Raw genomic sequence first — 24,200 nt, 5'->3', positions numbered from 1 at the left:
CTGGGAAGCTGCCTCCTGGCAAAGCCTCCTGACCAAAATGTTCCCTAGATCAGCATCCTCAGCAAACTGCCACCAAGCCATCCTTTTTGTCCTTCTCTGGCCTTCCCTGCAGGTCCCATCCCCCCCCTCACCACCATCACGTCCTGAACCCCTACCTGTGCTCAGGACTCCATGGACGCTATGAAAGATACAACCCCTGCCCACAGATTTGTATGGTCTGGTAAAACATGTTACTCTTGTACAGGCAGTAACATAATCCAGTAGTACTAAACTCTTTTGTCCTAAAGAGTTTTCCCTCTCTTTTAAAACTGTGAGCAGTTACTTATGAAAAGTGGCAGAGGGTAGTGGCTAAGACTCCAGATGCCAGAGCCAACTTTCCTGTTTCAAATTCTACCTCCACCCCTTCCCAAATTGAACAATCTCGGGCGAGTCATTTAAGCTCCCTGTGCCTCAGTTTCTCCATTTAGTAAATGGGAACAACAGTATCAACTTCTGAGGATTGCTGAGAAGACTGAATACCTGTAAAGTATATAGAACAGTCTAGTTCCCTCAGTGTTATTTATTATTACACCGCATGAGCGGCCGAAGTCTGAGGGTGCGTGACAAGAATTGTGTTACATCCAGAAGTCAGAATTATTCTTGCTTCCCCCTTGTCACTTCCAGATGACAGTTCCTCTATTCCTCTCTCCTTGAGGTCCATGCCTCACAGCTACACCACCCTCCATTCTCAACTCTGGACCAAGTGCCTCTGTATTCCCAGCACTACTCAGTACCTCGTTTGGCACAAAGCACATGCTCACTTACAAATTTAAAACAAATCTGACAACTCTTATCTGACAGTAAGACGGACAAACGTTATTTTGCAAACTGTAAATTAGCCCAAAATGGGAAGTATTGCTAGTTCTCAGGAATATAACCCTAACAAAGGTTGCTTTCATCTAGTTAGTTAAACCAATTATTTTATTGGTTTCTTTGTTAGTTCTCCAGTAGTTTATAAGCACTATCACTGTTATAGAGGGTAAGACCTTTACCAGCATATGCATTCTATTCCTTAAAAATTTCTTACCTGTGTCCCTGTGTTCATTTTATTCAATCAACATTTGTTGGTGAGTTTGTAGCCATTTGGCTACATGACTTGAAATATGTATTATCTATAGTTCAGAGGGAGAAGAATGGAACTTTGAGCTTTACGGAACCTCAATGAGTTATGTGATTCACTTCCCACCTATGAGAAAACATCTACTCAAAACCATCTTGAAAAAATGATTGCTGAGCCTATTTTGTATGTTTTTGAGACAGTTCCTCAACCTATAATTGTAGTTTGTCCCAATGCTGAATCACCTTCTTTTCCCTCTTCAATAGCTAACAGAACTCTCTTAATGCAATTTAGACCTATTTCCTCCATTTGTGAAACAGGATAGGTTCAAAGATGACTTGAAAGTCTGCCTCTCATCTGTTAGGCACAGTAGAAACTATGTGCTACTTTGTAAGCTTTATGGCAGGCTAGCACTGAAAATATCTACCAACTATACAGGATAAAACATCCTGCCGGGCTTCCCTGGTGGCGCTGTGGTTGAGAATCCGCCTGCCAATGCAGGGGACACGGGTTCGAGCCCTGATCCAGGAAGATCCCACATGCCACGGAGCAACTAAGCCTGTAAGCCACAACTACTGAGCCTGCACTCTAGAGCCATCGAGGCACAACTACTGAGACCCGTGTGCCTAGCCCGTGCTCTGCAACAAGAGGCGCCACCGCAACGAGAAGCCCGTGCAGCACAATGAAGAGTAACCCCCGCTCGCCACAACTAGAGAGAAGCCCACATGCAGCAACGAAGACCCAACGCAGCCAAAAATAGAAATAAATCAATAAATAAATTTATTTTTTAAAAAAATCCTGCTGAAAGAGTGATCCATGCATGTATAAACATAAAAGAGAAGTACATTTAAGTGCACCAAAGTAATACCGTCTTGCAAAGAAGAATCCAAGTGCATTACGTTGGGGGTGGTAGATGAATTACATTCAGCCACTCAAGTGAAAATTTGTGTGGTCTTCTTTGGTGAGATAATACAATCCTTTGAGAACATATAATGAAACTGAAAATACCGCCAGAGATATGGATACTTTCAAATAACTTCACTGGGAAAGCCCCCAATACAGTTTTCATTGAGATCCTCCGTCACCCACCTTCTTTGGAGCAGTAGTCTTGTTACTCAAACTTGACAGACATGCTCTAGCCTTGGAATCATTGTACCAACTGTTCTCTCCTCCAGAAATGCTCTTCCACAGAAGAGCCTGGCTCACTTCCCACTCCCTTCAAACTTTTCCCAATGTCACCTTCTCCGTGAGGCCTATTGGATCACCCTATTAAAAATTACAACCTATGTCCCCTACAACCCTGGCACTCCCAATGTCCATTACCATGCTATATTTTTTTCTTTTCTTTTCCATGGTACTTGCCACCTTCTAATATACTAAATAATTTATCCTTTATTATGTTTTTGTCTATCTACTAGAACATAAGTCCCATGAAGAAACAAATTTGGGTTTTTTTTTTTAATCCATTGATTTATCGTAAGAAGTCAGATAGTGCCTGCCTGTAGTAGATCCTCAATAAATATTTGGGGAGTAAATTTTTTAAACGTCAGTTCAAAAATCAAATCACAGGAATTAATTCCATCTCCCTCTCTCTCTCTCCCTCTCTCTCTCTCTCTCTCTCTCTCTCTCTCACACACACACACACACACACACACACAATGTTAATATTGCCCAAAACAGTTATTGAGCCTTAATCTGAAAAATAAAAGAACCAATGGAAAAATTTTAATTGCAAATCTGGCAAGTTTAAACTTTATCATAAAAGGAACAGGAATCTAAGTCTATTAAATATTTGCGGTCTTCTCAGTTCCCTCATTATTCAAAGATAGAACAATGAAAAGTGAAATCAAGAATCTCTAGTTCTAGTGAAAACACGCTGCAGAGAACAGGAGCTATAAAAAGGCATGATTAATAGCTCAAACATAACTAAAATACCCAACTGCACAAGGGCCAGAAGGTGCAGAGACAAGTGTAGCTATTTCTCTCATTGAGCGAAATGTGAGAACTAAAACAGACTCGATGGCCCTATGGAGATGGGCTATTCCACGAAGACTCTCCAGACAGATACACACACACACACACACACACACACACACACACACCCCACTACTACCAATAGCAACAATAATATCTGCACATGGAGCTGCTCTTGCTGAACACTTTCTGCAGTGAGCATATGATGCTAAAAGAAAAGCATATGGGCTTCTTCTAACCCAATTATTTCTTGAGAAAGAGAAATAACACAAACAATTAACTTTGGAATAACAGATTTTGGAAAGACTGTTCGTTGAAAACTGTTGGAAATTCAGGAACACATGGTTGATTGATTAAGTGTTAAAATATTTGTTAAATATGGGAATCCACTACAAGAAAATGGTAGTTCTTCCATGGAGCTGAAGGCCACATCTAATGCTGGGCTGCGTCGGCTTAGCAAGAAGCTGAGCAAAGGAACTGATGATCACGACTGGTTTACAACGGGACCAAAAACAACAGAATGACAAAAAGTAGAGAGCCAAAAGAGAAAGGGAAAACTGAGAACTGTGGATGACTAAAAGTTTCATTAAAAGCTATATTAAAAACCACTGATCGTATGCTTTAAAAGGGTGAATTTTATGGTACATGAATTATATTTCAATAAAGCTGTTATTAAAAAACTATATTGGGGCTTCCCTGGTGGCGCAGTGGTTGAGAATCTGCCTGCCAATGCAGGGGACACGGGTTCGATCCCTGGTCTGGGAAGATCCTACATGCCGCGGAGCAACTGGGCCCGTGAGCCACAACTACTGAGCCTGCGCGTCTGGAGCCTGTGCTCCGCAACAAGAGAGGCCATGATAGTGAGAGGCCCGTGCACCGCGATGAAGAGTGGCCCCCGCTTGCCGCAACTGGAGAAAGCCCTCGCACAGAGACGAAGACCAAACACAGCCAAAAATAAATAAATAAATAAATAAAATTTTAAAAAAAGAAAAATAAATAGAAATGGACTGCTTACCTTTAAAAAAAAACTATATTAAAAATTAAAATTGTGGTCATAAACATAATTCAAATGCAGAAGAGGAATGGTCTTTGTTATAATAACTGCTACCTTTTATAAAATTCTGGGAGCCCTTTCTTCCTCAACTGTCTGTTCCCTTAGATTTTTGTCTTTTGAAGTTCTTAGATTTTTGTCTTTTGAACATGTTTTTAAAACATTTTTTTTAAAAATAAAATAAAACAAGCTATTAAATGGAGCATCCTATCCTCTACTAAAGTTAAAAATATAGCTTCCAACACTCAGCCTAGTTTGGGAACTATGAGTCCAACCTTTATCTCACTGCCCATTAATCTCTTCATGTTGTGCCCTCCCTTCCTTTCCTCACTTCCCAGCTGGGAGCAGCCCTATGAGGATACAGACTATTGAGGGCTCAGCTAAGGCAGAGATGCTTCCCATCCCAAAGTAATGGAGCTGCATTGTTACTCATTTAATCAAAAAACAACAACAAATCCCACCTGATGTTTGAACCAATATTATACTGGGGGTTGGGGGAGTGGGAGGACAAGATTAACTTGGTTTGTTAAATTCCTGGAAAAAATGCAGTGAGACCAAAGCTGGGACCCAGAATTAGCACGAGGGTCCAAATTGTTCTACCCTCCTGGAACATTTGATGCAAATCACAGCTCTTGTGAAAACAATCGAAGAAATCCAGTGATCTGTGTACACAAGAAACTGGGCAAACAGTTTTATACCAAGATATAATCATTATGGGAGCTAGAAAAACAGCAACAAAAAAAAGAGCTAACATGTACGGAGCCCTTACCATATGCCAAATGCTCAGCTACAAACTTTATGCATTTTATCTCCTTAATCCTCACAACATATGAGCTGGGCACTATTCTTATTCCTATTTTATTGGTGTAAAAACTCAGGATTAGAGAAATTAAGTGCAGTTAGTGGCAAAGGTGGGCTTTGAATCCATGCACTCTAATTCCAGGTTCTCAAACTCTTAATCACTATCCTACAATACTTTCTTAGAAGAAAACTGTATATCAAAGAGTCGTTTTACTAAAAATGAAGACTTATTCTAAAAAAACTATAGTAGATTCGGCAGTAGTATAGTAATACATAAACACAATCATGAAGAAAAGAATCGATATGTATAACACCAAGAAAATTTTTTTAAATCTGTTACAACAAAAGATACCATGAGAATGAATAGATAAGCCACAATTTTTAAAGTATTTGCAACAGAGATAAACAATAATAGGAAAGAATCCATAACATACTTAAAATGCCTGTAAATCAATAAGAAAAAGACACTTGAAAAATGAGGAAAGTATATAACTAGGCCATTCAAAGGAAGAAATACAGATTACCAAAGGTGCTCTACCTCATTAGTCATCAGGGAAATGGAAAGCAAAGTAATCAGACACTACTTCACACCCATAATATTGTTAGAAATTTTAAGGTCTTATGATTCCAAATGATGATAAAGATGGGGATACACAGAAACTCTCATGCACCATGGGTGGAGTATAACTTGGTATATCGTTGTGTGATTTGTCAGTATGTGGAGAAGTTGAGAAGGGACAAACCCTAAGAATCAACAATTTCACTTCTAAATATATGCCCCACAGAAACACACGCACATGTATGCATTAATGGCATACACTGCTTATAACATCAAAAACTCAGGGTCAATCTATAAATGCCATTAATAGGAAAATAAATATATAGATGAGGGTAGGTTTATAAAATGGAAAGCCAGACAGCAATAAAAAGGAATGAATTCAATTACTTTACCTGTATCAAGATAAGAGACTGAAAATCAAAGTCTGTCACATTATTCTATCTACTTTTTGGTATATTTAAACTATTTCAAAATATAAGCTTTTTAAAATTAAAAATGTAACAAAAGTTGTCTTGAAGAAATTTTCATATGCACCTTCATGTGCTTGATTTCACTGAGGCCACACATAACAGCTCAGGGGTGAGTAACGCAACCACAGAGACGTCTTTAATACTGTTGCCAAGAAAACTACAAGAAACAAACATTAACAGCTGGAAGCTGCCAGGAGGCACATGACTCAATCTTTAAAAACTTAGCCATAGCTGCCTCACAGGTACTGCTAGGCTCCCGTGTCAGGAATCCTGTAGGACAGTTTTTTAAACTGTGGATCAGATCATGACCCATTAGAACGCTCTGAAATCACTTTAGTGAACCATGCCAGGATTTTTTAGAAAACGACAAAGAACAGAGTAGAATGAAAAGCATACACTTCATGCTTCAAGGATACGTATTGTTTTACAACACACTTGTTTTGATCTTTGGTGTATGTGTGTGTTTTCACTTGTTCATACGAAAACTTTAACACAAATGTTCATAGCAGTATTATGCATGATTTCCCCAAAGTGGAAACAACCCAAATCTCCATCAAAGTGAATGGATAAATAATGGATGTTATTCATCAATAAAAAGGAATGAGGGGACTTCCCTGGTGGTGCATTGGTTAAGAATCTGCCTGCCAATGCAGGGGACACAGATTCGAGCCCTGGTCCAGGAAGATCCCACATGCCGCGGAGCAACTAAGCCCCTGTGCCTCAACTACTGAGTCGGCATTCTAGAGCCTGCGAGCCACAACTACTGAGACCGCATGCCACAACTACTGAAGCCCACACGCCTAGAGCCTGTGCTCTGCAACAAAGAGAAGCCACTACAATGAGAAGCCCACACACCACAACGAAGAGTAGCCCCCGCTCGCCGCAACTAGAGAAAGCCTGAGCACAGCAACGAAGACCCAACGCAGACAAAAATAAATAAATAAAATACATAAATTTTTTTAAAAAAGGAATGAGGTAAAAACGCATGCTACAACATGGATAAACCTTGAAATCATTATGCTAAGTAACAGAAGCCAGTCACAAAAGACCAGATAGTTTATGATTCCATTTTATGAAATGTCTAGAATAGGCAAAGTTATAAAGACAGAAAGTAGATTAGTGGTTGCCCAGGGCTGGGGGTGCAGATAGGCAGGGCGGGAGAGAGTCTGGGGAATGTGTATGGGATTTCTTTTTGAGGTGAGGAAAATGTTTAAAACTGACTATGGTGATGCTTGCACAATTGCTTGAATACACTAATAAACTTTGAATTGTACACTATTGTTAAATGGGTGAATTCTATGGTATGCAAATTATATTTCAATAATGGCCTTATAACTATATATAATGAAAATATGAATTATTTTGTTCCTGAGATTATACTAAATCAGCTGAAGTCATGAAAAGTCAGCTGATTATACTAAATCAGCTGAAGTCATGTTAAAGAGTTCATTTTTGTGGGCCAGTTACTTAATCTTAACATTTTGACGCGGGAGCCCCTCCCCGACACAAGCCCTTACTTTCTTTTCTGATTATAAACCTACTTTCAGATCAATCCTTCATTCACACTAAGATATTAATGCTTGAAAACAGCTCAGAGTGCCATCCCTCTCTAGGGTCTCTACTTATACCAAAGTGGCTATTCTCAAGTGGCGTGTTTTCTGATTTAAATCAAATGTGCAGATCTTTTAGAGCCTGGAGGTTTCATAGAGTAATAGTTCTATAAGAGTAGTATCTACCACCTAAGAAATAAAGAAAGTAAATATTTTTTACTCAGCATAATCCCCTGGAGTTTTGTTTGTTTGTTTGTTTTCTGCCACTTTGTGTGGCATGCGGGATTTTGGTTCCCCAACCAGGGATTGAACCCATGTCCCCTTCAGTGGAAGTGCGGAATCTTAACCACTGGATGGCCAGGGAAGTTCCAGAAAGTAAATATTTTATATTAACTTGTTAGTCCACAATAGGGAGGTAAAGATTGAGAAAAAAATAAAAATAAAACAAAATATTAGACAAGAAAGTATTGGAGGCTTAGTTACAGGGAGAAAAAAAAAGAGGATGCTGTCCTTGGTTCAAAAAAAAATCAAAACTCCAAAAACAAATATCAGAAAAACTCCTTAGCTAAATATGTCATACGAGTTCAGAACTATCAGAAATACTATATGTCACTTTCCCAGAAGACAGACATCATTGTCTTAAAGAAAATGCAGCTCCAGGCAGCAAATGGCAAAGTCTGATGAATAAAGTCACACACAAAGGTTAAATAGCTTGGATTTATTTGTGTTGGGAGAGACAGGGCTAGAAACTGACATGAATGATTTTGTCACAGTGATTAAAGCAGCCGGGAGATAGCAAGGCGGCTTTATATGGTAGAATATCAGTCTGCCAATCATTGTGCAAGTTCCCACTGCTTTCTCCAGTCTTGTCTCTCCTATCCTCATGGCCCTGTCTCGCACGTGAAGCAAGGGGGACAGCTTCTGCAGTTCAGGGGCTCACCGTGATGGGATCCTCACAGAACCTGGGCTTTCTATATAGATAGGGTGGCTCTGTCGGGCCGGCAAGAATGTACGCGGAGAGAAAAAAAACTTTTTTTTAAATAATAAAAAATAAAGAATGTACGCGGAGGGAAGGGGAAGAAAGAGGTCAGGGATAAGGTATAAATGTGGAAGGAGGCCCGTGCTCCTCTCAAACCCATCCCAACAAAAGATTTTAACAATCCGGAGGAAAGAAATAACTGTGATGGTTGGAAATACATCAGAAGAACATAAATGGTCACAGAACACTTTTTCTGCATCTTTGAGATTGAAAGTTGAAACAAAGGCAGACCATAAATATTGGCTGAGCACCACCTATCCATCAGGCAGAGTGTTAAGCAGTGAACAAATAATGCTGAAAATGAATGACAAAGTTCCAGCCCAACATTAGAGTCCATCTCATGGGGACACCTTCTGTTAACCCACCCAAATGATCAGAGCACCAATACCCCTGCACCAACACACACACACAAGCAGGAATAATTTTATGCCAAGCCTGTGAGGCAAGTTGAACTATTAGTATACCTGTCAAAGTGCCTCGTCATTGCTCAATGCTGAGTCTCAATCCTGCAGCAATGGAGCAATGGAGCAATGGACCCCTCTGGAAGACTCTGAGAAGTGACACGCTCAGCAGTTGTGGAGGATGGACCAGACACATAACTCAGAGTTTAAGTCCAGGGGATTATGAGCAGTGAGAACAAGGAGAATGATTTTCGGAAGGCGACTATTCCAACAGCAAAGAGCAGAAGTGAAACTCACTGCAATCCACACCCAAAGAAGGGAATGAATGAGGGACAGTTTAAGGGGAACAAAAGAAACAAATGAAAAAGAAAAACCACATAAAAAACAGGTTTAAAGGTAAGTAGTAGAGTGGGAAGCTTGTTGAACTATAACACATTTTGCAAATCCCAAAATAAGTCAGTCCAGCAACAGGCAACAGGGATGGTTCCCAACACTGAATATAAATAACCTTTCAGAGACTTGTTTTTACTTTAGTTGCTAAGAGAAAAAGAGGCATTTGACAGAAAGAGAGTAGGGGAAAAAATACAAAATAAACCAAGGGTCATAGGGAAAGTGAACAGAGCAAGGCTATGTTCACAGGAAAATGATAAATGGAAAGAGGCAACAGGAACGTGACAGAGCCTGAACTGAGAAATGAGGAAAGAAAGAGATGAGAGAAAAGAAAAAAAATAATCGACCAAGGAAAACCTGATGTAACCAACAGGGGTCTAGAGGCATAAGAATGGAACAGGGCTCTCTAAGTCATGGCATCAATGATGTCATCCAGTTCTCATTTGCTTTTTGAGCACTTGCTATGTACAAGGCTCTGAGCTCAATGCTGGGAAGAAATAAAAATGGATATTTTTTTTATTTATGCCCTCACACCATGTTTTTCCCTAAATTAAATTGAAATAATTCTTACCCCGTCACCCTGGGACAACTGCAAACTTCATGATTTCATAATCAGAACACTTTAAAAAAAGTCCTAAAAAACTCATTAGTCAATGACCTCAAGTAGAGTTCATATTAAATTGGTTAAGTTACGAATGAATAGTACCTTCCCTTCATTAAGTATGAGAGAACATTGTCCATGCAAGATCATTAAGAACTATAAGGACATCATGCTAAACTTACCTCAGAAATTAAATTAAATGAAAAATTCATAGTATCTCAGCACCTCTTTTTACCCTGAAGGATGCTGAGGACCAACGAAAGTTGCTACACGCCATGGTTTGAAATAGCCTCGTCTCTAGTCACTCATCCAGTCAGAAATGGCTTCACCTTTGGTGATAGCAATGAACACAACTTGAATTTTGCCCACCTCCTTATCAATCAATGTCTGTCCGAGCTTTCAGGTACTTTTATGAGGAAATCAGTTTGAAAAAAAAGCGATGTGCTGTTTATAGCTAAACAAGCTGTATACTTTTGTAAAACGTAAGAACGATTTTCCTGTCCTGCATCAAAACTTCCATTATCTTCAAAGATGTTTAAGTTTCTATCATAGTCAATAAAACTCTTTCTAAGAAATGATGGCTTGATTACTTAACACAATGGTAAATTTGTTAATGTATCTGTAAAAAAAATTTTCCCATTCTTCTTCTTAAACACTTTCCTAAAGTTTTCTTGAAAAGCACATCAAAGTACTCCTAACTATTGCTAAACTGCAGGTGATACCAAACTAATCTTGAAAATAACCCACTATTTATAGCAAATGGAGACTGACACCAAAATTATCCATCTCAATAAGAACAAATTTTCCAAACTCCCACTTACAAGGACTCTTCCATTATTAACATACTTTTTTTTTAATACGTACCACATGCCATGTAAAATGAGCTTGTTGCTCATTTTGCACAAACTAAGTGTGATTTTTCAGAGCATCAGCTGTCACATGAGTTAGGACATCAGTCTTTATGTAAGTGTCATCTCCTGATCCAGGACAGGCACAGTCTGCAGTCTGAACTACGTTAATAGGGAAAAGACTGGGCCCCTGAAAGCCCCCTCCCACTAGCCTGCAGAGCCTTAGACAAGACCAGTGAAGGATATGATCTTGGAGGAGGAAGGAAGGAGGGAAAATAAGGAATAAAGAAGAAGAAGAATAGGAAGGAGGAGAAGAAGAGGAGGAAGAGGAGGAGGAGGAGAAAGTGGTCCCTCTCTCTGAACCAAACACTTAAAGCTCACGAGGGCATGGAAACAATCCCAAGGGCCATTAGAGCAAGTCTGGCTAAAAAACACATGGTTCTCTTTAAAAACAAGAGACCTCAGTCAAGAGTGGAGCCAACCACTGAAACCTCAATGGGCTGAGATCAAAAACTCAGAAAGTGTCTCAGACTTTTTCAGGTCACTCTCTCTAGTTGAGCCAGGAGGATACTGGACTGAGCTGGCACAGAGGACCCAGGATCTTCTCTCTAGACCTGATTTTTTTTTTTTTTATTTCCCTGAGCCTCACCTTCCACTACCCTTTTACCCACAGCCTGCTCCTGCCCCCATGTTCTGATGACCCAAGATTACTCTCCTGCAAACTGCTCCGACTCCAGCCTACCCTAGGTTAATACTACCCTGCATAACCTTGACTGCTACGGATCCACAGCTAGGTTCCAGGCCAGACTCCTGACAGGACAGTCCAAAGGCATTAAAAATCCACCAGGGAATTCATGGACACCAGGTCTATGAAGTGGCAGCTCTCTCTGCAGCATCTTGCTATCTAATCCGAAGAAAGAGAAACCACTGAGAGCAAAGCTTGAGCTCTGACCAGGAGTAGCAACTGGTGTGTACCAGCCTGACCCCAAAGTCCTCACCTCACTAGAGGAGGAAATGAAGGCAATTTCTCCCAAAGAAGCCTGCTTAAAAGGCAAACTGAAAAAAAAAAAAAGAAAATACATAAGAATAGAAATTGACCAACTAGAGGCATGATTCAGTGCCAAACAGAATAAGGTCAAAGAAAACTGTCAACCAGTTCTACTGCCTTGGGCAGAAAATTTTAAAACGACTTGCAAAATGTGAGCTCTTGAGGTCTAGCTTCAGGGAAGTATCATCGATTTCCCATCTTCAAAGAGTCATCTAATATTCTTCACTTGGGACAAAAAAAAAAAAAATGCAGCAAAAGGGCAACTATTGCTAAGTGCTAAAGTTCCCTCATACAAAATTAATTTTTAAAAAGGAGAATAAAAATGTTGATTTACACTTACAGATGAATATGATTCTGAAACATCGTTTCAATACAAACAACAAATAGATTGTGAGACAGGATGGGGCAGGGGGAGGGAAGGATTAAGCTCCTTACTCTTTCTCTGTCTAGCTTTAGAACTGCTGATATTTCTGAATCATGGTACAACATTTTAAATTTTATCTTCAAAATCAAGTTATATATAATACTCTGCTCTGGGGAAAACAGATTTCTGTCTTAAAAGCAACTCAGAAGGTAAAATCAAAAAGTAAAGGACACCTAGAAGTTTAAAATCAGTTTTTCTATATGATGTTTTCATATTTTTTAAAATACAGCATATTGAACTCCATTTCTGTGTCAAATAATTGCAATTATCAAAGGGGATGTAAATTCAATATTTGAAAAGACTAAAATTATTCATGCATTTATTCATATGGAGCCCAACCTTATTCCAAAAAAGATTTCAGCTTGTTTTATGTGGACAATTACAAGATAAAATAAAATTTTTAAGTAGATGAGGAACCCAGGGGAGACGGAAAACTCTTTAATTCAATAAATATTTATTAAGCACCGACTCTGTGCCGGTCACTGCTCTAGGCAGTGGAGATGTGTGGTGACGGAACAGACAAGATCACTATTCTCACGTAGTTTACCATCCAGGGATGGCATACTGAAAGAAAGACAATAAACAAGTCAATCATTAAAAAGAATGTCAAGTGCTAGGAAGAAAAAAAGACTAATGGTGACAAGGAGGAGAGTGGAATGGGAATACTTTAGAAAAGTGGACAGAGGAAACCTCTTGAGATCACTTTTTTTAAGCCTAATATTTATTTTAGTCTAACGTGCACTAGAAAATGTGCACAGATATGACTTCCCAGATTGATAAATTATCACTAGTCGAGAGAGATTTCGGATGACTTTTGCATTGAAATGGGGATGATGGGAAGGAAGAGGACAATGAGACAGGAATGAAGCTGCTACAAAAACTTATGCTGGGACTTCCGCTTTGGAGGAGGACACAATTCGCCTTGAAACTTTTGGCATCCATGTCAAGGAAGGAAACACAGTTACAAGATAAATCTCTCCTCTTGGTCATGCGGAGACACCACGTGTAATGTTCTCCAAGACTTCAATGAATAATGTAACTGGTTTCTCAGGAATATTTCTTACAGTGTCCTTCAAAATATCCTTTAGAAAAAGCCTGGAAGGTGATTGAAGAGGTCAGGGAAGTGACTGAGGAAACGGATACCAATTCAGATACCAAACTCCCTTGTGACTAACTGGAATCCAAGAAGATTTAAGAAAAAATATCTTAAACCTTGAGAATACAAAGAGCTCCTAGACCCTGGATACAAACTGGAATCCCCTGGAGAGACTTTTTAAAATACTCCCACCCCAGAATGCACTATGGAGGAATAGATGATAATTCTCCATAAATACTTTCTGTTAAGTGAATTTCTGGCAGATTAAACTCCAACAAGTATTCAGAGTGCAGATGTTCTCTGCTGCCATTTAGAAGAAGATTCAGATATTTCCATGTGGTTAAAAGAATATCTGAGGTAGAGGTAGAAATTATACCCATTTCTAGAAATGAAGACATATAACAAGTGTGAAACAGGACATCAATTCACCCCTGAATGAAGCTAGCGAGGGAGGAGACCAGGGCAGGGCCACGAGTTTTAAAGAAATGTTAGGTTTGTTCCAATACATAGATGACACAGTAACCACATGTGAAATAAGTAAGAAAGATTACAAGAGGCTTATTTTATGTGGATCTCTAACATTTTCTTTGAGAATTCTTAACCCAATACTACTACCTGTCAGTTGTATGACCTTGGGCTGGTTAATTAGCATCCTTAAGCCTCAGTTTCCTCATCTATAAAATGGGTATAATAATATCTACCTCATAATGAGAGATAACACATGTAAATCGCTCAGCACAGTGTCTGACACGTGGTAAATATTCAGTAAATATTAATTCTTATTTTCAACTCTTTCCCTCAATATTTGCTTTCTAATGCTTTTATTACCAAAGTAAACACATCCAGCTAGATGTTCACAGAAGCTATCATTTTGGTTATTATTATTACATATGTCTTTGACCTGAATGCTTTGACATCTGGGACTCTAGAGCTACTTGTTCTATGAAGACACAAAAGATATTTTGTATCTTTTCATTTGGAGAAGGATACACAAACACGGATTCCTTTTTAGCATTTCATGTTTCTGCTTTATGAAACTTAAAGCAGAAGAAGAGCATGTATAATTTTGGTACTGACGACTGGATCCTGAAATCTTTGATTTACGAAGAAAGATTATAACAATCAATGTTCACATGCAGTTCCGAAACAAAACACACATCCTTTGAGAGGTGTTTCTAACCTTTTAAATGTTAAATATCTTTATATATTCCATTCTCATTCTCAAGGTAGTAGAAATGAAGCATTCCTACTGTGTTTCGCAAGTTTCTTCACTACTATATAACTTTAAAAAATATTTTCAAGTGCTGCAAGAAATATATAGTTCCAATGGGACAGATGTAAGACATCTTTTACCCCAGTGCCATTGAAAGATATCTAAGGAAATGTTGGTGACCTCCTGTGCTAAGGCCAGGTTAGCCTAGTGCTTCAGCACATAGGCAGTGCAGTGGAGCTGAAGTGTCTGGGTTCAAATACCCTCTCCGCTACCTACCAGCTTTGTGATTTTGCAGCTAAATATTACCTGTCACATGATTCTTGTGAGGATGCAATGTGTTTGTACAGATCAAAAGTACTCAGAAAACTGTTCAGCACATAAAAAGTAACCACATGAGTTACCATTTATTAAATATTTATTAAATATTATTAAATATTTTAGTGTATACTATAACATGACAACACTATTGTAAGTATTTCTCTTTTCCTGGTTTCTCTTTCCTTCCTCCTTCTTGCCATTCTCCTCAAGGTCTCTTCCTCTTCTTGTGCCCTCCCCCACTCTTTTTAATAACATCCTTTTTCCCTTTGGGGCTTATCCATAATCCTCAATGATAAATGTGGCAATATATGGGCCCCACTGGAGTTATAGAGTACCACTAACCCTATATGACAAGAAAGCAGACCTCCCTCCATGTACTTTTAGAAGGGGCTTTAATCATTAAAAATGATAGAACACTTGGCATTCTTTGAAATAAGAAAAAAGAAATAAAACTTAAGGACAATCTGTATCATCCCATAAGCTTTTAGAGTCATTCATAGTTTTCCACGTGTAGCTGTAAAGAAGCGATGAAAGACAAGGTTCTTCTGTGCACGGTGTGCACGGTAAAACCACTGGGCAGAATTTCAAAGATGCCCAAAAGAAATATATACAAATTGGGATCTCACAGACTAAAAGCAAGATGTAAGGAAAACTCCTACAATTCTAAATTTTATTTTCTTTTAACTATTTAACTGTAAGAGAAGGTTGACAGGAGCATAAAAATGTGCTGAGAAATGTCTCCTTCCTATTTATGGCAGTGGAACAAAGTTTTGATTGGTGGCAAAATTTATCAGTATTGAGCTACTTAGGTTTAACAAATGCACATTAAGGAAAAAAAAAGATGTTTGTGCTATCCTTGCAAAATACTTCTAAAGCTGTAATTCCTAGGAGTCCTTTTCCGCCAGGGAAGCATTACTGCAGACAACTTATGGTTAAGCTGACTCAGTGCTCCCAAGTGAAACAACCCAATTTTAAGTACAGCTCATCCATGCATAGGCATATGGATAATTATATTCATAAGAACAGAGCACAGGCACTTCCCTGGTGGCACAGTGGTTAAGAATCTGCCTGCCGAAGCAGGGGACATGGGTTCAAGCCCTGGTCCAGGAAGATCCCACATGCTGCAGAGCAACTAAGCCCATGCGCCACAACTACTGAGCCTACGCTCTAGAGCCCGTGAACCACAACTACTGAGCCCGCGTGCCACAACTAGTGAAGCCCCCCGCCTAGAGCCCGTGCTCCGCAACAAGAAAAGCCACCGCAATGAGAAGCCCGCGCACCGCAAAAAAGAGCAGCTCCCCCTCGCCGCAACTAGAGAAAGCCCTCGCACAGCAACAAAGACCCAATGCAGCCAAAAATTAATTAATTAATTAATTTTTTAAAAAACGAATGGAGCACAGCTACTGCTTGACATCCTGCGACCATCTTGCATTTTCCCCATTCGTTACTGATTATCAAAACTATAATAAATGGTAGATCTATGTTCTTGGCACTTGACTACTTGAGAAGCTTACAACACTTTCCAGGGAATGAGATAGAAAGAAAAATAAGTAGCCGCTGCAATAAAGACTTCTGACAAAAAGAAATTCTGCTACTTGTAGAGAAAAGCAATTACTGGCTGCAAAACAAATTATTGAAAATGCATGGGGTGACCACACACCAAAATAAACCACCAAATAACCTCTGATGCTACAGTAAAACTATCACGCTTGGCTAGCAAAAAAGGAGAAATCATTAAGGTGCTTACTCTGAAAAACAGAAATTATGTGATCATCAGTATCAAACCAACAGTAGGACTTAGTAGGTGATATCTTGCCCATATGGGTGTCCAGTTAAAAATATATTTTATCCTATTATCTGCAACATACAATTTTTTCAGCACAAAAAATTTCAAGTCAGAGGAAAGGAAGACTGAATACTTTGAATATTCTAGTTCTGAGTGCTATTTTACAGGACTGAAATTACTTCAGACTAGGCAGACAATCTTTAGGACAGCAAGGTTACCCACAATCAAATATAATTTCTTTGACTACCATTTCTAGAACTTCATGGCACAATAAGCTTTCAGTATGGGCTGATCATCTGATTCAGGATAAAAATAAAGTATGTGTTCAAGTAACTGGCCAGATAGTAAAGAAATCTTTTACAATATGGACTCATACAAACAGAATGATTATTTCACACCAATCAAACTGCCAGTATTTCCACAGAACTAAAATATTAAAATTTTTTCCAAAAATATAACTGTGCAGTTCCATTCAGTGATGAAAACTGAAGTAAGGACACATTAAAAGTAAAATTAAGGTGTTTTATACCATCACAGTTCTTGTGAGCTTTCTGAAACATTAAGTAAAACATTGCTGGTTTCCTTACTCTAGGTTAATGGCTCTATCTTACCAGGTGAGAAGTGATTCTTGAATTAGGTTAGATGACTTATAACATTTCTTCCATTTCTACAACTGTTAAGATTCCACTTATGTAAATTCGAGTAATTTGTAACTTCTGGGAATGTGTTAAATTCAGGTAATTAGGGCACCATTTTGCATTAAGGCAAATGTCATAAAATTTCTAAACAGTACTCAAGCAGCCTGAGGGAGTTAATGTTATTTAACAAAAACTCATATAGTGCTTACAGAATATGCAGCACTGTTCTAAATGCTTTATAAATATTAACTCATTTATACTAAGCAGCTAAGTATACTTAGTAACTAAGTTCTTGCAAGCTTAATGAGTATGTGAATTGGCATTTAACAATGAATTAAAGTGAACAACCACTTTCACTCAGCTTTTAAAATTAAGATAATTCATTTCTGGGACTTCCCTGGCGGCACAGTGGTTAAGAATCTGCCTGCCAATTCAGGGGACATGGGTTCGATCCCTGGTCTGGGAAGATCCCACATGCCGCGGAGCAACTAAGCACTTGCGCCACAACTACTGAGCCTGTGCTCTAGAGCTCGCGTGCCACAACTACTGAAGCCCACACGCCTATGGCCCGTGTTCCGCAATGAGAAGCCACCGCAATGAGAAACCCACGCATCGCAACGAAGAGTAGCCCCCGCTTGCTGCAACTAGAGAAAGCACACACGCAACAACGAAGACCCAATGCAGCAAAAAAAAAAAGATTATTCATTTCTAACAATTAGGGTTATTCCACGACAACATGAATCTGGTCAGTAGCTCTCCTTACTGAAATCCTTGAATCGCTTTCAGGACAAGTCCAAATTCCTCAGCAAGTCATGAAGGTGTTGCAGCATCTATTTTCTGGTTTCCTGTTTTGTTTCATCTGTCCATTAAATCCTAACTATTTGCAGTTTAAAATGTGTCTTGATGTCACATGCCCACGTACCTCCTGCCCCTTCTGTTTGATATGCCCACCCCTTCCCTTTAATTTGGCCACTTCCTACTCACCCTCAAAACACAGCTCAGATAGCACCTCTCTCTGAGAGCCCTGACTGCTCACCTGGGTTAAGCACTGTCTTCTCTCTTCCACAGCTCTCTGTGATCACCTCCAGAAAATCACACACAAGTACAGAGTGTAATTGCCTATCCATTCATCCATCTTCCTACTTGTCTGTAAATTCCTTAAAGGCTAGAACTGGGTCTTTTATCTCTAAATCCCCAGGGTCTTGCAAAAAAAATTGGTACACAGTATGAGCTCAAGTATATAAATGCCTTTTTAATAAACAAATAAACAAATCAATATATACCTTTGTGAGCTGATAGAAAAGCATCCTAATTTTATTTCTGAAGTAGAAAGGAAGTTGCTAAACATATTTATGAGTATAAATTACATCTATTTTAATCACCAAAGAAATAACAAGGTCCATACAGAATTAACTTATGTTTTGGGGTTCAGTGACAGCTCTCAACGAAACAAGAAATGACAAATTGCAGGACCACTCCTTACTTTCCTAACTGTAGGAAGTGTTGGCTTATGACAACTAAGTCTTTACAACTCTAACTGCCAGATTCAGTCCTACTAGTCAGTGATCACTAACTGTAGTTGAGGAGCATGGTAAACTGCTACAGCTCCCAGGTGATCCAGGCATCCAACCAGATGCACTATGTATACCTCACCATGTGCCAGCACTGACATAATTGCTTGTCATAATTACTTTGATGATAAGACAGGATCTTCACTCTCATTTCTGACTTGAATGAATAATCTACTCACGCTGTTTAACCTAAATCCTACCAATTCATTCACACCTCACCAAAAGCCAGAGTCATTCTTCTCAATAGTGAGGTTTATTCTTATAGGAAGTAGAAGCTGCACAGGCCCCAAGTATCTTCTGCCCCAAGTAGAGAGGCCTATGAACCAAAAAAAATCTACAGAAGTGGTATTTCAGGGGGCTTCCCTGGTGGCACAGTGGTTGAGAATCCGCCTGCCAATGCAGGGGACACGGGTTCAAGCCCTGGTCTGGGAAGATCCCACATGCCGCGGGGCAACTAGGCCTGTGAGCCACAATTACTGAGCCTGCGCGTCTGGAGCCTGTGCTCCGCAACAAGAGAGGCCGCGATAGTGAAAGACCCACGCACTGCGATGAAGAGTGGCCCCCGCTCACCGCAACTAGAGAAAGCCCTCGCACAGAAACGAAGACCCAACACAGACATAAATAAATAAATAAATAAAATCAAAAAAAAAAATTAAAAAAAAAAAAAGAAGTGGTATTTCAGAAATGGGGAGAAAAAGGAGGACTGCCTGTTGTCCAAGAGTGGTGGTCTTTACCAACACAGAGAAGGGCAGAGGGTACCTAAAGACATCACCAGCATGAGGCAGAGACTCCGGAGTTTAGAGGTGCAATCCTGCAGCATTTTCTGCATCTCTACTTTCTTCCTCTCCGAGAAACTTTTTGTGACTTGTTTTAAAGCACTGTCTATATCAGTAAAAATTCAGATTGTGAAAGACTCTACTGGATAAAAGACCCCACATCTTCAATGAATAAATTGCATGGAAAAAAGCAAGGAAATGGAGGGGGAAACCATGCATTAAAGAGACTTTAAAAACAAAAAAAAAAACCTAATTGCAGTTTATAGACATTATCTGGGCCCTGGATCAAACAAACTTAAATATATATATAATGCTTATATATCTATTTTATATATTTACATATATTTAACACATTTGTATATTTAATACATATCAGCTATGATAATATCATGGTTACATTTTCTAAAAAATCTGCATCTTTTAGAGGTGCATAGTGAAATTTTATAAATGAAATGATATGATTTGCTTCAAAATAATACAGAAAGGGAGAAAAAATAGATAGGATGTAGATAAAATGAGATTGGCTATGAGTTGTTAATGATTGAAGCTGGGAGTTCATTATAATAGTCTGTCTACTTTTGTGTGTGTGTTTGAAATTTTTTACAATCAAAAGTTGTAACTGGTTTTTTCGGCCTCGGCGCACGACTCGGCTCAGTCCAGTTCAAGATGCTGGCAAACAGGGCTGGTGCTTGAAAGCTTTTCGAGGAGATAAGGTGTATTTGAACATGTGACGAGTGATATATACAGAGTAGAGGTTTTTGCTTACTGTCCCTTTCATGGTGGTAGCAGCGGAGGACTTTTGAAAAGGTGCCAAATATCTGCAAGAACATATATCTGCCCCATAGAGAATTTCTGTAGAATTCAATTCCATTTAAACTATTTAAAATCATTTTTCTGCCAACCAGCCCCAGCCTGAAGCTCAACATAGTAACTAGACTAGCTATTCTATCAATACAGCTATCTTAAGAAAACTGTCAGCTGCTTGAATTTACAAAGGTTAGTTCTAAATCCCATACTTTTGACTATTCTAAACATTGTATGTTTCAAAGTATCCTTTTAAAAACTTGTTTTTTTGTGTTTACAGTTTTTCCTATAATAGATTATTTTGATGATTAAATTTGACCCCTTTGACAGACAACAGATCAGTGGATTCCTAAGGAGCAGGGAGGAGTTTGCTGCATAGGTTTTGGTCGGGGGTGGGGTGGGTGTTGAAGAACTGCTCTACACTTTGATTATGGTGCTGATTGCCTTGGTCACATTTTGGAGTGAGTTTTACTGAATGTAAATTCAACTTCAATAAACATGGCTTTAAAAACTTAAAAAAAAAAAAAAAAGTTGTAACTGAGCGTGAGAATATTCCTCTACAGAAATAATTCTAATGTATTGAAAAATAAGACAGTGTCCTATGCTTCTTCAGTTTTACTATGGAAAAAAGTCAAAATGGAAAAGGTATTTACCAAACATTAATTCAAATAAATAAATAAAATTCAAATAAAAAATAAATAAAATAGGTATTTACCAAACAATTCAAATGATGGGATTCTTCATTAATGCTTGGCATATTAGATTTTCTACTCTAATAATGTAACTAATGGATATTACTATAGCCCTTTAAATTAATTTCTATCATGTTAAAATGTTAACAGAACTAAGTACTTGGCTACAAATACAGATTTAAGTAGTATTTTTCTATTTTTACCTATTTTACACTTACAGATAAATTACTGAGTATCACATCATCAAGATACATCTTAAAATATTAAGAATATATTTATACATGTGAAAATGTTCAGCCTGCCTTTGCTTCAGTGAAGTGTGTAAAATTTTCAACTACATGAACAAGTTCTGCCTTAATATGTACTTACAGGTGGGTGAACTGGTTGCCAGGTTGATACATGTAAATACAAAAAATGCTTACATAGCCCCAAAATATTTACTTAAATTAACCAGTAAATTCAAAATAATTTTCAAGTATATCTGTGGATGTGTGATATTGACCTAAATATGGGTAAATGGTAGTTCAATTTTTATTTAAAAACATACTTTATAAATGCCCAATAAGCAACAGGGCCCTAATTACACCAAGAGGACTGCTACCAATGAAGAAAGGGGGGAGCCGGACACCTTTTCTGGAAGGTGGAGGTGAATGGGTACATCTCTGATGTCCACAAATTGAGTGAGCTGAGAACCTTGCAGTTCAGCTTAATCTTAAGGTTTGAGTTTAGTTAGGGATGTCTAGGCTTGTTTTTCCAATTTTCCTACAGTACCAATCTTGGCTTAAATCACATAAAGTCTTCCCTTTGAAAATTAAAATAACCACAACAACAATAATGATGATGCAAATCCTGCTCAAATATTATATCCCTTCTTGCCTACGCATGGCTTTTGCCTGGCAGAGGTGAGAGGGTCTCCGCCCCTTCGCTCAGGTTGCCGCACAACTGCCAGAGGCAACCCGTACAAACTCCTCTCCAGCAAAGCCCCCGGCCTGTGGCTCTTTTGGGGTTTGTCGCCCCTTTCTCTTCTTTTTTGCACAGGGAGCGCCACGCATGACTCGCATTAGAATTGCACCGGTTTCACCCAAGACACTGCATCTCCAGGGCAACGGAGAGCAAACGCGGGGTCGGGGTGGGCCGGGCCGCGCGGAGGACCACCCCCAGCACCACGCCTCTCACCTGCCCGCCGCCGGGGTCGCCCCGCACCCGCGTATCGAGCGCGTCGTGCCCAGTTTCGTCTTCGCCCGAGCTGTAGATGAGCCGGAGTGGCACGATGCTCTGGCGCTCCAGGAAGCGGTTTTCCTTCCTCCTCTCCAGCTCCGTCAACGAGGCGTCTCCTCCAGGCAGGAAAGGGGGAAGGAGGAATTGGGGAGAAAAGGCGAAAATAATGACCCTGACCCACACTCGTCCATCCTGCGGTCCAACGTCTCCCTTATGAAGATCCCACCTCCCCCTCCCTCCCGGACCCCATCTGGTAAGGATGCAGAGACACAAGACGCAGAGCCTTGGACCAGCTAATCTGAGAGCATCCAGGATCGGGGCCCAGAAGCAGGGCACCCCTCTCCCATCCTCCGCATTCCTCTTCTACTTCAGAAGAAAAACAGGCATTTGACCTAAAGCTTCTAATGCATCCACACTGTATTTTTGCTTCACTTCTCTCCACCCTTCTAAAAAAACAAAAAAATCTCCCTGCGCACTCGGGAAATGGGGATGCCTCTTTACAAATGCGCTTGAGGGCTGCAAAGATGCCCGGAAAATGGTACGTCCCGGAGCCACAGAGGGCGGCGAACTTACCTGCCCGGCCGCAGCCCGCCGGGGGACAGGTCCCCAGGGCGCAGAGCAGTAAGAAGGGCACGGATACAGCCGCCGCCGCCTGCATGGTGCAGCCGTCAGCCCTCCTCGCCCGAGACGCTCAGCTCCTCATGCCCGGGCAGCCGCGTCCGGATCCCGCGCCCCGCGGCCCCGGCTCGCCTGGGCCGCCCCCTCCCAGCCCCGGCCGGTGCTGCGGCGACCGCGGCGCTGCAGCCTCCACCGCGGCGCTGCCTCAGTGCTGCATTGTGCTCCGCGGGCGCTTCCGCTGGCGGGGGGAGCGAGCGAGTGCTGCATTGGGCGGTTGGCTGTAGCTAAGTGGTTTCTAGCGCCACCCACCTCATCCCCTGGCAGAGGCTCCGGCGGGCGACGAGAACTCGGCGGGGAGCGAGCGCCGGGTGAACTCTCCCCCCGCGCGCGGGCAGGGGCGCGCGCACGAGAGTCAGCTGGGAAATGTAGTTCTCCCTCCACTTCCCGCTCGTCTCCAAGACGGCGCGGACTGTCGCGACCTCGTGACCACAGGGTCATCTACAGACTGGAGACGGGAGGGAGGAAAAGGTCGAAAGAAAGAAAGGTCATCGCTGGCAAGGCATCCCGGCACCGAGCATGCCCGAATGCGCCGACGCGGGAGCCGGGATTCAGGCACTGCGTCCCCAAAGAACTGTAATAATGTTTCCTGCAGATTTAGTAGTTACTTTAAATTATTACCAGGCAATCATACCCTCAAGAGTACATGGTAAGTTAATCATTCAACAAACATTGTTTGAGTACCTACTGTGTGCATGGCGGTTGACAAGAGCAAGGGACACAACAGTGAAGCACACGGGTATGAGGCAACTGCTGTCAGATATACTGAGTGAATACCGTTTTGTACAGTACAGAGATGTTTTCCTCCTTCCCTGGAAGAATTTTTTTTTTACTCCCTGCCTCTATTGACATGGTTTCAAGTCCACTCACCATCATGGTGATTTGAAAATACTCTCCAGAGTGTCAGTGTCCCAGCCCAAGTGTGTTATCCAGCATTAAATACGACTTAGACATGGTTTCCCAAGCAAACAGTAGAGAGGGACTCTTTTTTCTGTTGTCCTAAATTCTTGCCTAAGAGAAAAATCTATCATATTTCAGTAACCACATCTCACTGAGCTTATTGTCGCTTCAAAAAATTTCCCCCAAATCTTCAACTAATGAGACCCTTAGGAATTCTATATATGACATGCAACTGAAGCCTGAATAAGGACTACGAAATTT

At 40.3% G+C, this 24,200-nt stretch overlaps 1 protein-coding gene across 17 annotated transcripts in view; it reads right to left on the bottom strand.

Annotated features, from left to right (window-relative positions):
- ADAM22 (ADAM metallopeptidase domain 22) overlaps window positions 1-23,301 on the bottom strand; it is a 235,815-nt gene extending 212,514 nt beyond the window's left edge. For 8 of the 17 annotated variants that reach the window (XM_028163814.2, XM_028163815.2, XM_007171484.2 and 5 more), the window contains exons 1-2: window positions 22,938-23,300; window positions 22,323-22,480 (exon numbers count right to left, since the gene is read on the bottom strand). In XM_028163814.2, coding sequence (XP_028019615.1) covers window positions 22,323-22,480; window positions 22,938-23,022 — 243 coding nt within the window. In that variant the 5' untranslated portion in view covers window positions 23,023-23,300. Of the gene's footprint in view, window positions 1-22,322; window positions 22,481-22,937 lie in introns of all 17 variants that reach the window. The other 9 variants (XM_007171487.2, XM_007171489.2, XM_057550154.1 and 6 more) reach the window with 4 other exon arrangements.
- Window positions 23,302-24,200: the final 899 nt, after the last annotated feature.

The sequence above is a fragment of the Balaenoptera acutorostrata genome, chromosome 7 (genome assembly GCF_949987535.1).
Source record: "Balaenoptera acutorostrata chromosome 7, mBalAcu1.1, whole genome shotgun sequence".
Lineage (NCBI taxonomy): Eukaryota > Metazoa > Chordata > Mammalia > Artiodactyla > Balaenopteridae > Balaenoptera > Balaenoptera acutorostrata.
The sequence above is the reverse complement of the archived record's forward strand: the minus strand, read 5'-3'. Positions and strand labels throughout refer to the sequence as shown.